General features: G+C 37.5%; 2 protein-coding genes across 4 annotated transcripts in view; both read right to left on the reverse strand.

Moving 5' to 3' along the window:
• Positions 1–6341, reverse strand: part of PPP1R1C (protein phosphatase 1 regulatory inhibitor subunit 1C) — a 51065-nt gene extending 44724 nt beyond the window's left edge. Inside the window, exons 1-2 of one of the 2 annotated variants that reach the window (XM_058189355.1) lie at positions 5731–6341; positions 3332–3389 (exon numbers count right to left, since the gene is read on the reverse strand). In XM_058189355.1, the coding sequence (XP_058045338.1) occupies positions 3332–3389; positions 5731–5811 (139 nt within the window). In that variant the 5' untranslated portion in view covers positions 5812–6341. The remainder of the gene's footprint in view (positions 1–3331; positions 3390–5730) is intronic. The other variant, XM_058189346.1, reaches the window with a different exon arrangement.
• Positions 6342–12860: 6519 nt separating this feature from the next.
• Positions 12861–15055, reverse strand: part of ITPRID2 (ITPR interacting domain containing 2) — a 79442-nt gene continuing 77247 nt past the window's right edge. For both annotated transcript variants that reach the window (XM_058189368.1, XM_058189377.1), the window contains one exon: positions 12861–14453. The gene's annotated coding sequence lies outside the window, so the exon portion shown is untranslated. The remainder of the gene's footprint in view (positions 14454–15055) is intronic.

A 15055-nucleotide genomic window follows, 5' to 3' on the forward strand; every position in this document is an offset into this window, starting at 1 on the left:
GCCAATTTGCCAGAGCTGGAACCCACTAGTCTAGTAATGCTTAATGGGTATGAAATGCTGCAAAGCTTTTATAGAAAATGTGGAATAAATATCAGTAAGAGAGAAACGAGGTTGGTTCGCAAATAGCTTTTAAATGGACAGTGGTAAAAATTGATCAGGAAATCTGTCAGTAACATGACTTTGAGGGTATGGAATATGGAGTAGATTTTGGCTGGCTCCTGAACTGCTGTACAGATGGGGGAAAAAACATATTTATTGCATTGACATTAACATACTGAAAGCTCTTTTGTATTACGGTTCCAGGCAGCACTGTCAGCAATTGTAGTCATCAAACACCTACGTAGAAATGCCAGAAATCTCAGAGGCAAATGTTGCTTTGGGTTATATAATGTATTGGTAGATATATAATGTTGTTGTTAGTTGAGAAGTCGTGTCTGACTTCGTTAGTTTAATATATATTAAACTAATACTTTAGTTTAATATATATATGTTCTAACTGTATTTTCAGGGTATCAGCTGAAACAACATGTCACCTTGAAGCCAACACCAACCATCAATGCAAATATTAACCATTATTTGGTTCGGGGTTATCTGTAATTGAGGAAAACACTGTACATGCTAGTTTTGGAAAATTGTTGTGTACAGCACTCTTATCTCTGAATTGTACGCATAGTTGCACACATTTTTCCATAAACGTCTTGCTAGAGCAATCGTGCAGTTTGTTTATATAGCTTTGCTTTTCATAGATAAGTAGAGAGAAACTGTTATTTATTTTTCCAGCTTTCCTAGATATTTGGGGTAATTGAAGGAAACATCAAGAACCACTTTAATGTCACATTGTAAGTTCTAGTCTTGCCTTAGGAATGAAGCCAGGTGGATATCCTTCAGCCAGTCCTTCTCCCCTCCCTCAGTTATAAAAAGGCCAGGGCAACCCAGTTTGGGAAATCTTGCCAAGAAAACTGTAGGGGTTTATCCAGGCAATTACCAGGAGTCAGGACTGAGTTGAAGGCACATAATTATTAATTAAAGCAAATGTTAATAATTTAAATCTTTTAAAGACTGGGAATATAAAAATCTTCTTGAAGTAGAATACTGCAGGAACAACAACAGCAAACTGCGTGTTTGTCAAAAGGACGAAACATGCATCTTGATATCACAATGCAAGTATAAAAGTTGTCGAGATTATATAGCACCATGTTACATCATTCCCAGCCCTCACAGATACCCAAGGAAAACTGTATTTTTGTCCTTGGCATTTTATTGCTAAATTTTGGCAAATATGATCAAGAAGAGTGCCAAGGAATCCACATATGGATTTATAGATTATCACAGATAATATGGAGGCACTATCCCGGTACAGAGAAAGGAACAATGGTGTAGACATTAGAGAGTTAACAAATTCAGAAAACAGGGTAGTTTAGCCAAAGATTTGATTCAAGGGGGTAGATTCTCTCCGATAGCTGGGGAAGAAACTCTGCCATTCTCATCAAAGGGAAGATTTGGAACAGTAATTGAGAAGACACAGCATTAAGCTTTACTTCACTGGAAATTTTTAAGAAAATGTTGGATAACCATCTGACTGAGATGGTGTAGGGTTTCCTGCCTGGGCAGGGGGTTGGACTAGAAGGCCTCCAAGGTCCCTTCCAACTCTGATGTTATGTTATGTTATGTCCTGAAAGCACGGAGTAAATTACTACATTGCTTGCTTAACATCCAGTCAAGGAAGATTATTAAGTCTTGCGAGAATTCAGTGCTCCATTTGCAAGATTTCAATTGGCAGTCTCAAGAGATGTCAAATGCTTTTTAAAAATGTCTTATTTTCATTTATTTCTGTTCATCTGTGCCGGAGTGTCGAACTGGTGGCCTGCGGACCGGATGCGTCATGTGCAGGCCACGCCCACCCCAGCTCCGCGAAGGGAAAAAACATCATAAAATGTCACATGATGTGACACCACAAGTTTGACACCCGTGACCATTTGTAAAATTATAGGATGATGTCTGAAGTCTGAAAAGTTTACTAATCTCTGGCAAAAGTTTTTATGGATTGCAGTACACTTGGTACAGTGCTAAGAAAAGGTTAGGGTTTTTAGAGAAAGTAGGTTGGGATAAGAGTGAGAGTGGAAAATTAGAAATGGAGAATGGTTGAGTGGTGAAAGGAAAGGTGAGAAACAAAATTATCTCTAGATTGTGACTATTAGAAAAGCAGTAATTAACCACAGTGTAATTACTAATAAATTAGTTATCACATGTAGTCTGACTGGAATGTAAAAATAAAATCTTAACTCCCCCGATGAATTATCGTTCAATTGTTTTGCTCTTTGTAATTTTTTTTTCCAAGGTGGCTACCCTGACATTTATGGAAAGATGTCAAAAGGAAACATCATGGTCTTCCATTGGTTTTTCAGTATTGGTGTTTATGCTATCAGGTCTTTTATATACAGGATATACCAAAAGTCAGATCCCGCAGATAATTTATTATACAAATTAACATTAAATGTTCAAATTGGTTTCTGTTTTCTTCTAAATAGTTCTTTACTTGTTTTGGCATGTGGACTTTGAACCTTCCTTAGTAACATTTTCTCTGAAAAAATATATTGTGCTAGGCCTATGGGGCCTGACTTTTGTTGCATCCTTTTATACTGTATTATTTCCCTCAGTTGGTCTCTCTTTTTCCTCTCCTTTCTTACCTATTGATGTGTGTGTGTGTGTGTGTGTGTGTGTGTGTGTGTGTGTGTGTGTGTGTGTGTGTGTAAACATGAACATTGTAATAGAATTTTTATAACATTCTTATAGAATGGAATGGACTCATGATTTAAACAAAATAATAAAAAATAAAACCTTCTAACCCTTAAGAACCATGCTTGGTATTATGGATACTTTTAATCCCAGTCTGACATATCAGTGGGGTTTGGTTTTTAATTGGTGTCTTCAAATCAGTCTTGATTCCTGCAACTACACGGAAGCGGTTCCCACAGTTTTCCTAACAATATTCCAGAAGTAGTTTGTAATCGACTTCTTCATACAGTTGAGAGACAGTGATTGGCCCAAAATCACCCAATTGGCTTCCCTGCTTAAGGTAGACCTAAAATCTGGGTCTCTCTACTCCTAGTCTAGCACCTTAATCACTATATAAACCTGGCTAGTGAAAAAGCATTTGTGGGGTTAGGAGCAGAAATTGTTTCCTTCTCATATCCACAAGGTGGATAAGCATAAGAAAGTGTAGGGTTTTTTTTTAGCCATCATTCTATAATTTTACTTCTATTTCTAGTTCTTTCCCTATAATATTTTTTAAATCTCATCAAACACTTAGAAAACCAGAATGTGGACTTACCAGGAGATGAATCATTCATAATTACTAAGGATGCTGGGGTGGGCCTTCGTTTCCTGATCTGCAGAAATCATAGGTACAGGCAGATGGATCAAATATAAATGCAAGCAGCTTTCTCTAAATTCACAGTTCATGAGAAGTTACTAAGCTAAGACAAATAGAGCTAAGTATTCAAATCATTGACTTCTTTTAATCACCATCAAAATCAGAACAAGCTGATTCCGCTTTCTAGTTTTTGAACAAAAACAAAACACAGCAAGTTACCATGAATTTGTACTGTTAGTATTACTAACACCAGCCAGAGCATAGAAAAACTCAAGGAAGTAGTGCAAGATCGGGAGATGCGGGGAGATGTGGTACACAGAATTGCCAAGAATCAGACACAACTGAAAGGATATCATCATCATCATCATCAGTATTACTAGTATATCACTTCTTTTTTTATTTTTACTTTTTTAAGTTTTCCATATTGTGCTGGGTTTCAAATTCAGTAAGACCCCAAAAGCCAAGAATAATCAAATCTGCTGATCAAGTGTTGTGGAAGGAGTGTGAAACCCTGGATCTGTGTGTAGTTTCCATCCCAAATGGCATGTTAGCTATATCCCAGAGCTTTCCCATCCCAGAGCTTTTCCATCCCAATTGTGCAATGAGATTTTAAATTCCAGTTAGATTCTCTTGTCTAAGATGACAACATGGCCTGTCTCACAACTATGCAACATTCTCACTGTAATGCTACCCACCCCACCAATGCCAACCCTGACTGAAAATACTGGACACCTGGATTTCCAAAAAGCTGGATTTCATTGTGTCATACTGATTGGCTTCCTAACCCTTCAGTGATCAATCAGATGTGGGCCCAAATCATTTTTCTGATATCAGGAGACACTGTAGGGATACACATTTGCTCCTTATAGCATACCACAAATTGCTTTTAGTAATGGAAAATCATTTCAAAAGCCATTTGGTTTAGACTACAGACATCAAGAGTTGAAAGCAGGAAAATGAAATCACAGTTGCATTAATCTATTGTAAATCACTAGCTGGTTTGAAAGTCATTATCGTGTCCTCTTAATAGCCAAGAAGCATAATGTTATATTTGCACAAAATCCAATACTTTGATCTTTAGCATGTATGCCTTTGGCCAAGAATCATCCATTATATGGGAACCCTATAATGATATGGATGTCTTATGCCGCACAACGTTAAACGGGAGAAAATACAGCCCTTCTCAACTTGGTACCCCCAGATCTAACATGACTTCAGCTCCCAACATTCCTTTAAAAACTCTCGCTGGCTTATTATTTGGAGCGTTATAATCCCTTGTAGCTCTACAGTGTACTAAGTCAAAGAAATAGCACATGACCTTAATACTAGGAATTTCTATGTCTACATACAGAAAGATGACTAAAGAAATTGGTATCTTGAAAGCCATTTTTCACTCAGAAAGTATATTTATTTATAGCAGAGGGATGAGATGTGAAGCTTTTCTTGAGTAGGAGAATAGCATCTTAAATGTTTTCTGCATAAGAATATCTCATTCTGCTCAGGCTTTGTCCGTTTTCTAAGACTGTCATCCATGACCCTTTTTTCTAGTGATAGTTCTTTTCGTAGTGGTCATCTCAGCTAGAACATTAACAGTGGAACCCCCACATATACTTTCTCAGTTATAAATTTGATTCAGCTCAATGGGACTCGGCAGACTCAAAGATGCACAACTGCAACTAGGTTAGTCCATTCTGGAAATCAAAAGCTTAAATCTGAGAAGCAATTCCAAGAAACAGCCTGATCTGCAGGTATAACCATGCACTGTCAGTGAGGGGAACATACCATTTTAAACAGTCAAAGAGAAGATGGTTTCAACCTTCATCAATGTTTGTTCTATGATGCTGATAGTACTGTATTGTTTTGAAAATATGATAACATAAATTTAGGCTAGTAATGTGACTGCTCAGAAATTGCCTTGGAAATATTGAATATCTAGAAATAATACCCCTTTCTTGACGTGCTTTCTCCATTTGAAGATGCAGGAAATCCTCTCATCCATCTGTCATTTATAGCCTTTCAACTGAACTTTCTTCTTACCTATCAATCAATCAATCTGCTAGCCTTAAATACCGTCAACAATTTCTATATGCAAAAATCCCACGCTCACTATTGGAATATTTCTCTTTTTAAGAGAAAAAGGTTTGCTCAGAAAAAACACTCACCTAGGGTATCCCAAAGACAAATCTCCTCCCTTCTCTTCTTTCTCTCTCTTTCCTTCTCTCTTTTAACAACAGAGAATTCTTATAAAATCCCTGAACTTCCTGCAAAGTTGCACTCCACTTTCCACATTTAGAAACATGGTCCCCATAACAATCTTTTATCTTCTTTCATAGGCAGTGAAGATAAAACCAGCTTACCTGTTCGGCTGCTTCAGAATCTATTTGACTTTGAAATAATGGTACAGCGAATTGTATCTTTTTAGGACTGTTTGGTTCCATGGCAGTACTTAGGAATAGCAGAAGTAGGGGGAGGGGAAGATCTGGCCTCCCGAAAGGAGAGACAAAAAAGTTCCTTCTCTTCTTCTCTTCTGGCAAACTTCTTGCGCTCCCCTAACAATCACAATAATTTCTGAGGTAGAGCAGAACTGCAAAGTCCCCTTCTTCCTTTTACATCCACAACAATGTCCTTACTTAGAGATGCTGTTCTTCCTCCTCCAGTTCTCCGGATGATCCACTCAGCATCAAGCTGAAAGGAACAAGAAGCTAATTGTGTGCAGATTTCCTTCAGCAGATGCCAAGCATTCACTCAGAAGCTAATTGAAAATACAATACTAGCCTAGACTTGGCCTGCTGCCCTGGGATTTGAAATGGAGAATCTCTGTACGGCACATTATTTGCTGACAGCACCAAAGTGCAGGGTAAGAGCCCGCCCTTCGGAGTATAGCTGATGGGCCCTGAATTATTGATAGACCTGTGATTAGGAAGCTTGCAAAGCTGATATGTGGAGATGGCATTTGAAGCAGGTGAGGACAACACCAGAAAGCTCTCTACTGGTGCAATCTTTCTAATTGACTGAGAAGCTATAATTCGGACTGTGATGGAGTGGGGAAATCATGCAGTCATCTTATGGCATCATCCTGTGTGAAATCAGAAATTGGTCGTGGTAATTTGAATGAGCCTTCCACAATTTGATGCCTTCCAGAAAGACTTCATATCTGAATGGTTCAACATACCTGGAAGGTATGGTTGGAGAAGTCTGGTTTAAAGATTCTTGCCTATATGATTAACTAGCTGAATACCTGTGGTCCGCTACGAAACTATGTGATCGGGCTTGATCAATCAACACTTACAGCTTGAAAATTAATGAGTAGTTATAATCGGCCTCTCCGCTCCCCTTCTCTCCCTCAGCCTTGTCCCACAGAAGCTTCACCTATCCTATCGCTTTCTCTCCCTCAGGCTTGCCTTACAGAAACCTCCCCTATCCTATCCCCCTTCTCTCCCTCAGGATTCCCCCACAGAAGCCCCTCCTATCCTATCCCCTTCTCTCAGCCTTGCCCTACAAAAGCCTCTCCTCTCCTATCCCCTTCTCTCCCTCAGCCTTGCCCCATAGAAGCCTCCTCTATCCTATTCCCTTCTCTCCCTCAGCCTTGCTCTTCAGAAGCCTCTCCTATCCTATCCCATTCTCTCCAGAGTTACTTTCAGGTTGGGAGGGGGAGTAGACCGTCTAACTAATTAGCATCAGTTAATAACTGATATTATTATCAGTTAATAATATAAGAAATACTAATGATCTGAAAAATCTATTCTTAGCAAGCACCTAGAAGCCAAGAGAAACATATGTGCCAAATTTTAAGTTTGTAGGCTTTACGGTTCTGGAGATTTCGTGATCATGATGTGAATGGTTTTTGCTTTTATATATATAGATTGAGGAATATTTGAATAAATAAGACCCTTAGAGCTTGTCTTTACATTCTTAAATTGTCCACGTACACTTTTCTGTATGTGAAAATTTATAATCCTTTTTGGGCAGAACATCCAAGAATCAGGTATGATTAGCAAATTTTCTTAAGATGATCATTCAATCGCTAGATCCCACTAAATCAACTGTGGACTGCAGGACGGTGTTTTCAGTTCAGGAAAATCCTTTATGACTTACATTATAAGAAGCTGGCCCTAATTTTGCATCAAAATTGGAAGATGGTATTTTTTAGGAACTCTGGGTGCAAAAAGGATCACTAGCAGAATGTTCTGACAATTCTTATTATGACTTTTCCTATCTCAAGCTTTAGCTTGTTAGCGCTCAGCAAATGTTTAGCTTAGACATTTGACTGTGAAGTGTGTGTTGAGAGCAAGAAAGACCAGTCCCAAGCAACCTCTCATATTTAATCTGCAAGCCAGCAATGACCAAAATGGATAGGCCACTGGCATTTGCTTATTCTATTCACCCAGGTCTAATTGACCTAAAGACAGCGGTGACTCCAATTGGCTTCATTGGGCACAGAATAACTGTCATTCATAAATATATTTGATGAATGATAATAAAAAAAGTATAAGGAAGATGGGACTAGCTCTCAAGAGCATCAGCTACCCACACTCATGAGTTGGTTAGTTGAGTCAGATTTTTTTGTTGTGGTTCTTTTGATTAATCAATTAAGTTAGGCTCCTTTCTATTTTGGTACCTTGCCTCTTGCCTTGTGTGTTCCTCCTTGTTATTTTGCAAACGGTATCCTTGGACTCATCACATTTCAGACCTCAAAACTGCTGTCAGCATTTAGGCTGAATACTAACATAAAAATGGCCACAATAATGGGTGCTTTAAAGTGCATCTGTCTCCTTGCCAAAGAGAAGACAACAAAGCCTGCCATGCCCTATCAGCTCTGGATTAAAAGACAAGATCTCGAGATAGAATATCTGATTTCATGAGGCACCATTTATGAACAGAACTATGCCTAATTTTGGAAAAATGAAGGTATTCTTCTAACAAGTTATCTATTTATAACAATTGGCCTGCCTTGATACTTTTACCCAGACAATTATTTTATAAAAATTGCAAAATCGATTTATAGAAATAAGAGATTAAATAGAACCAATTTTATATTGAAACCATGTCAATTCAGTTTATAACATCCTGCTGGCAGGGAATTTAGATTATAATTTTGAAGCAATGTATTTAATTGGGAAATAATCTAATATTTAGAGATAGTGCCATGATGACTGAAAATCAGTGCAGATTCTTGGAATCAGCAGATGTGAAGAATTAGCATTAAAAAAGAACACCACTACTTTGCTGCCTCCTGTGCAATACTTTAATTATATGTTCAAAATATCTGTAGAGATCTTCAAAGACACATTTGAAATGTCCCATTCTCTTCAATTTGCTTTATAAACCAACATTTCCTTCTCACCTAAGACCAAGATGAGGGGAGCTCAGGGCAAAGAAGTAGCATGATATCTTGGGTTCAGACTTTGGGGCAAAATGAAGAATAATTGGGTGGCCTTTTGGCCCCATTGATGATCAGTTCAAAACACCTCGCTGAAGCAAAGCAAATTTACCTCATATACACTAGGTCTAATTTTAGAGGAATACTGAATAGGATATAAAGCTACAATGAAAACAAGATTCTTCTCTCCACATTTGTATGTTGGATTTATAGCAGAAGATAAAACGAACTGCTTTTTTAATTCAGGAATAACATTTTCCTCAAAGAAATGAGAATGTATAATTCAGCTATGTTGACATTGTAAGCTCAGGGTTTTTTTTTTCTTTAGTTATCCCAATGTGAGATTCCTTTTTATTAAAAAAAATAATTTAAAAAATCCAACAAATGCAAATCAAAAGTTGGAAGTTACATATTAATAATGCTGACTGGGATGGGCTGCTTACAAGTATTAAGCAGAAGACCATCCTACCATAAAAGGTAAAAATGCTTTCCAGTTTATCTCACTCTCTGGTGAAAGCAGGGGCAGAACTTTGTATCAAATTGCCATTTTTCCCCTTTCCCTTTTTTTCTTCTTTTTATCAGTTTGTATGTTTCTATCTTTTTAAAAATCTTCAATAAAAATTATGTATAATATATTATTAAAAAAAGTAAAAATTAAATGCTTGTCTCCTGTGATATCAGCCTCCCTCACATAGGATCTCCCGGCAGATGGGGACCCTTAGCTTTTTAATTGTCCAGGTAGGATGGGTAGAAATTATTGGGGGCAAAGGCATTCTCTAAGATACATAGGTTTTGGACCATTTAAAATATTATGTAGGTAATTCATTCAACCCAGTCAGCCAGCAAGCCTAACAGCTTTCTTATGGTCATCAGTGGGAGGCACCATTCCATGTATGACAATTCCCAAACTGCAGGTTCAATTCCTGATGAAATTCAGAGTATTCTTAAGGGATGGCTGCATAACACTGGGACAGAGTTTCAGTATGCCACAATAGTACAATATCTGTGATTGCCAGGGGAAACAGTAAGCAGCTAAACAGTTTTAGCTTTGCTGTACGCCATCCAGAGTCATTTGGTTTGGTGAGATGGACAGCTCTGTAAATTGAGAAATTGCCTACTGCTGCTACCAAAGCAGAACATAAAGGCTATAAAGCAGTGGTTCCCGACCTTTTTTTGGCCATGCCCCACCTAAGCATCTTCAAAATCCTGATGCCCCCCCCCCCCGACATACAATTACTATTCAAAAATTGAACTCCTACTCAGTGGAGGATGCCTAAAAGGCCATTAACTTGGTTTAAACAAGGTTCCAATTGCCCCTGTTAAAAATCTAATTGCCCCCCTATGGGGCGTGGGCCCCATGTTGGGAACCACTGCTATAAAGGAATCTGTTTGTGTATATTTCTTTGGCAAAGGAAACAGCAGGCATATGGGAGCCAGTCCAGTCCGCAGCAGGACAAAAAGGTTAAAATATAACCACTGTTCCAAGCTAAATGCCGATCAAGACAGCTTCAAATGTTTACTGTAGAATTTAAGATGACGTTAGTACATCTTTAAGCTAACATGTATTTTGGCCATGTCTTTTTTTTAACCATTGTACACCTTAATAACTCGGAATTCTGCAGAAGTCGGAAACAAAACACATTTGGATTTGTGTTATGTATGCACTGAAGTGATTTAGTTCTTTGGATGATGATTCTGGAGTTAAAGGTTTAAAATCCCAAATTATTTATGAAATTCACTAAATAAGTTTGGACTGGTCATTACATTTTAAGCCTATCCTAATCCCAGGGTTGTTGTGATAATAACTAGAGGACTATTACTTATGTTACCTTAAACTTCTATAGGAAAGTCAGTGTATTTTATGGCTCTGCCTGCATGAAAAACAATTTGGAAAAAGTGTTTTGGACCTAGCATAAGTACAACATATTTGTGATATGCTAGCCTTAAAAAAACACCAGTCTTTTAAAGAATCATTTTAATGAGTCAAATCATTAATGCAGCTGCATCCTTAGTTATTTTTGAAGTATACCTTGTCCAAATATATATATATATAACCCCACTAGCAGTTAAAAAGGAAGAAACAGCTGCAATCACACATTGGTCCCAGAAGCACGAAGCTGAAGCCTGAAGATGACGAATGAGACTTCGTCGAAACGTCGCCAAGACACTTCCAATTTTACGCGGGAGAAAACCCGAATAACCAAAGACCTACATACAAACACCCGCGAAAACCTCAGAAAACAAACAAATAAATATATAGATAGATAGATAGATAGATAGATAGAGAGATAGAGAGAGAGAGAGAGAGAGAGAGAGAGAGAGAGAGAGAGAGAGAGAGAGAGAGAATAAAAACACAGTTTTAATAGAGTATATAATACAAGTTTTAGTATCACTGACTTGTAAATCTGAGACAATGACCTGGCGAATACAGAACTGTGGGTGGTCATTGATCCAAGTACAAAAAAGCAAAATTCTGAAAAATGCAAGTGTTTCAAGTCGATGGATACAGAAATGATGATAGCAGAAGAGAGTAGGCAAGCAGTAGCATAACTACCAAGAACGTGGTTATCTTATGTCCAGGACCTAAAAGCAGGGTGAGGCAAAAATTCTTGCCAATGGAAAAACAAACTGCCTACAAGAGCTAACACTGAGTCAAAAGAGAGAAAAAACCCACCTCTTAGATTAGCTCCGATCTTAAATAAACTGATGCAGAGCAAGAAATAAGAATTAGTTGACCTTTGCACGCACACAAGTATGGAGCCGATTCTCTGATGTAAAAATCTCATGTAAATATGCCCAGTCTGTAAACGCATGGAAAGTGGGGCAGTCCAGATCTTTGAAGGCAAAAAGTTATCTCAGAGCACCTGGGAGACCAACTGAGAGCACTTAACTAACTTCTTAAAACAAAGGTTCTTTTATTGAAAAGGCTCCTTTTAGTACCCTATCAACTAGGGAAACATTTTTTGCTTTTGAATCCGATGTGCTGGCAAATATTTGGTTCAGCCAGGAATCTTGCTCTGTACTTAGCAATATCTACTACAGCACATGTCCTGCGCGCCACCTTAAGATGATCAAGTCCAATCCTGTTGGCTGAGATCAATTGGCATTCTAGTCCAATACTTGAAAGACACTCGGTTGTAAAAGTTTGAATTAGAACTGTCATCGCAGACTCTTTTATAACCTTTCTTGTTGTTTCTAACCAAGCTCACAGAAGAAAAAAGAAAATTACTGTCCACGTTGTAACATTTTAGCCAATTGTTTTGGACATGTGGAAATGAAAGTTTATGAAGCTGATGTACTGTTTTTTGAGGAATATCATATTTCAGTCAAATTAAAATTGATCATTCTTCTTATCTATGAAAGTGGGCTAGAACATTTATCAAATATGCAAATGATAAAAACCTAGTATTTGAACAGCGATATTTTTTAATAGATTCAAGGGAACATAGCTTATTTTCCTCAAAGTAGTTAAAACTAGTGTTTCTCAACTCAAAGGAACAACCAATTAAATAGCCACAACTCCCAAACTATGTTCTAAACAGTTTCATTTTATTAAAAAGGTAACTTGTGCATATTTGAATTATGAGAGCATTTAATGGGATCCTCTTCCTCTTCTTCTTCTTCTTCTTCTTCCTCCTCCTCCTCCTCCCTATAGTAACTTTCTTATGGCTTCTTGTTTTCAGAAACAGTATTTCATAAATTCAAAAATAATTTGACACATAGTGTATGTGTTTGGGAAATATAAGTTAGTGATGTGTTGAGTGTTGGACAGAAAATCCAATACACTGATACTGTAATAGCATCAACTGGATTGATGTAGACATAAAGCATTTTTTCTAACTCGTTAGTGAATGAGCAGCCTGCTCCTGCAATTTGTCATTACCATCAATGTGTCATTCTAAAAAAAAAAAAAGTGAGAATGGAGAACATCCAACTCCTCTAGAGTTTCTTGAAGTAGTTCTTGATCATTGGCCATTCTAAGTGGAGCTGTAAGGAGTTGGGTTCAGCAAATTCTGGACGATAGCAGGTTCTCCTTACTGAGATATGTGTGATTCAATCATAATTACCTGCTTCATGAGGTTGGGCAACTCTATCCAAGGCAAGTCATCCTTTTGGCTTGGGTTTTATTAAGTATCCATGCAGTCACACTCATGGTGTCAGGGAGTATATGGAAGGTCAAATACATTTGTAGGAGGCACTATTTAAATTTACTTCGATAAAGAAAACTTGAGTAGCAATAGCACTTAGACTTATATACTGCTCCATAGTTCTTTACAGCACTCTCTAAGCAGTTTACAACATCAGCATAATTGCCCTAACAATCTGGGTCCTCATTTCAATAATCTTGGAAGGATGGTAGGCTGAGTCAACCTGGGAGTGGGCAGAGTTAGCCTGCAATACTGCATTCTAACCATTGTGCCACCACGGCTCCTAAGTCACCACAAATGGCATCGACGTTATGGATGACATTAGGACTCCCAAATCCTTTTAAATATTTTGATCTCTAGTATCGAAATGTAAGAAGACACATCATTACATCTATAGGCAAAATAAATATTTTTATTGGCACAATAGCCTTTTTAAAAAGGATTTAGCCCTTGGGTATATATTCCCAATGCACAGTTTTCTGACGTACTTCTCCCAATATTGTTACATTTTTATGAGTCACTGATTATTTAACAGAATCTTAATTTCGTTAGCTGAAAACATTTTTTAAAAACATGTTAAGGTAGTTGATTAGCATTTAAGACATGGCTATATTCCAACTTTTGAGCATTACTGTATTAAACTATATATTAAGAATAACGCCTGCTTCCATTTTTATTGGCTGTGATGAATGTCGTTTTCTTTATGCTGTAGAAAGAAAGAATGAAAAAATTTCCCCATAACAGCAGTCTAATGCTAAGCCCATGTTGTTATATGCCACTTGTTTTGCCTTATAAACTAGTGTTTTTTTCCAGACTTGTTTTAATAGGCAGAGGAAATGGCTAAAAACCACCTCTCAATATAATTGCAGAGTAGTTCATACATTAAGTAAAACAAAAACAAAAAAAACAACATCCCAAGAAAAAAAGGGAAGGATAAAGAAAGCAGAAAAATATATAAATCTTTTCTTTTTTTTAAAAAAAAGTTAACTTCTATACAAAGATCAGGCTTTCAGTGTACGCATCTGTAGTAGTTTTAAGTAAATTCGTGTAATTTTCTAAACTCTCTGCAAATGACAGCTTCTCCCAAGCATTCCTTTGTACAACAGCTTCTTCTCTTCTTTTTAAGTGGCACTTGATTTCCACAGCAGTGGAAACGATTACTCCAAGCTCTCAAAGTGAAACAATTATTGCACAGTTAAATACCTCACAGAGGTCAGTGGGGATTTTTTGTTGCTGTTGCTTGAATCTATAACAATCCTAGGCTATTTATAACCAGGGAAGGTCCAGAAAACTTCAAGTCTTAAGAGGAACATACAAATAAATATTAAGGCCTGCAAGATAATCACAATTCTCTTGATCATTCACGCACATCAGTAAGATGAAAAGTGCCTTGATCTTAACACATAGACCTGAAATGGGAAGACATGCAGCGCTCAAGTCACTGCTGCATGTAACAGCAGCTTCCTCTGGCATCAGGAGAGCAGGCAGATGCATCCATCTACATATCCCAAAAGGAGACATCCATAAGGTCCTCTGGATCACATACTAAACCCTTGGGAAAAGAAACAAACGAGTTATGTGAAGTCAGGAAGACGAATGCTTAGTTATTTAAAGCACTAGTGGGATATACACTGATGTTCTAAAAACCATGCCTTTTAATCTATACTTGGATTCAAGAGTAGATGTGGACAAGTGGCTTGGGAAACTTAATCAGAGAACAGAACACTTCGTGGTTTAATTTTAAATGTGAGGTTTCTAGTACTCTCCTTACGTATGATTTGCTAATTTTGTTCTGGGGAGTTCTTATGTGTCTAGAAAATCAAAAAAAATGAATTTCTCCAGAGGCAAGGTAAGTAAATGATTGGATATGTTTCTCTCGATGGGTAGACAAAATTGCTTCCTATACAAAGAGCAGCTCTAACATGTTCTGTGGAGGTATTTTAAAAAGCATTCTATTAACTACAGTCCTTACTGAGAAGTAAAGGAAAGATAAGAGACTACATGCTTTATGGTAGACTATATCTCCATTCTATAATATTCCCAGCTATGTAACTATGCAGAAATACACAGGAAGAACCGTACCACAAAGGAAAATACTGTTGCTATTGTGTCTTTTAAGGCTTGTTTTATACAGGATCCAACTTTTGGTCATCT

Source organism: Ahaetulla prasina, chromosome 1 (genome assembly GCF_028640845.1).
Source record: "Ahaetulla prasina isolate Xishuangbanna chromosome 1, ASM2864084v1, whole genome shotgun sequence".
NCBI lineage: Eukaryota > Metazoa > Chordata > Lepidosauria > Squamata > Colubridae > Ahaetulla > Ahaetulla prasina.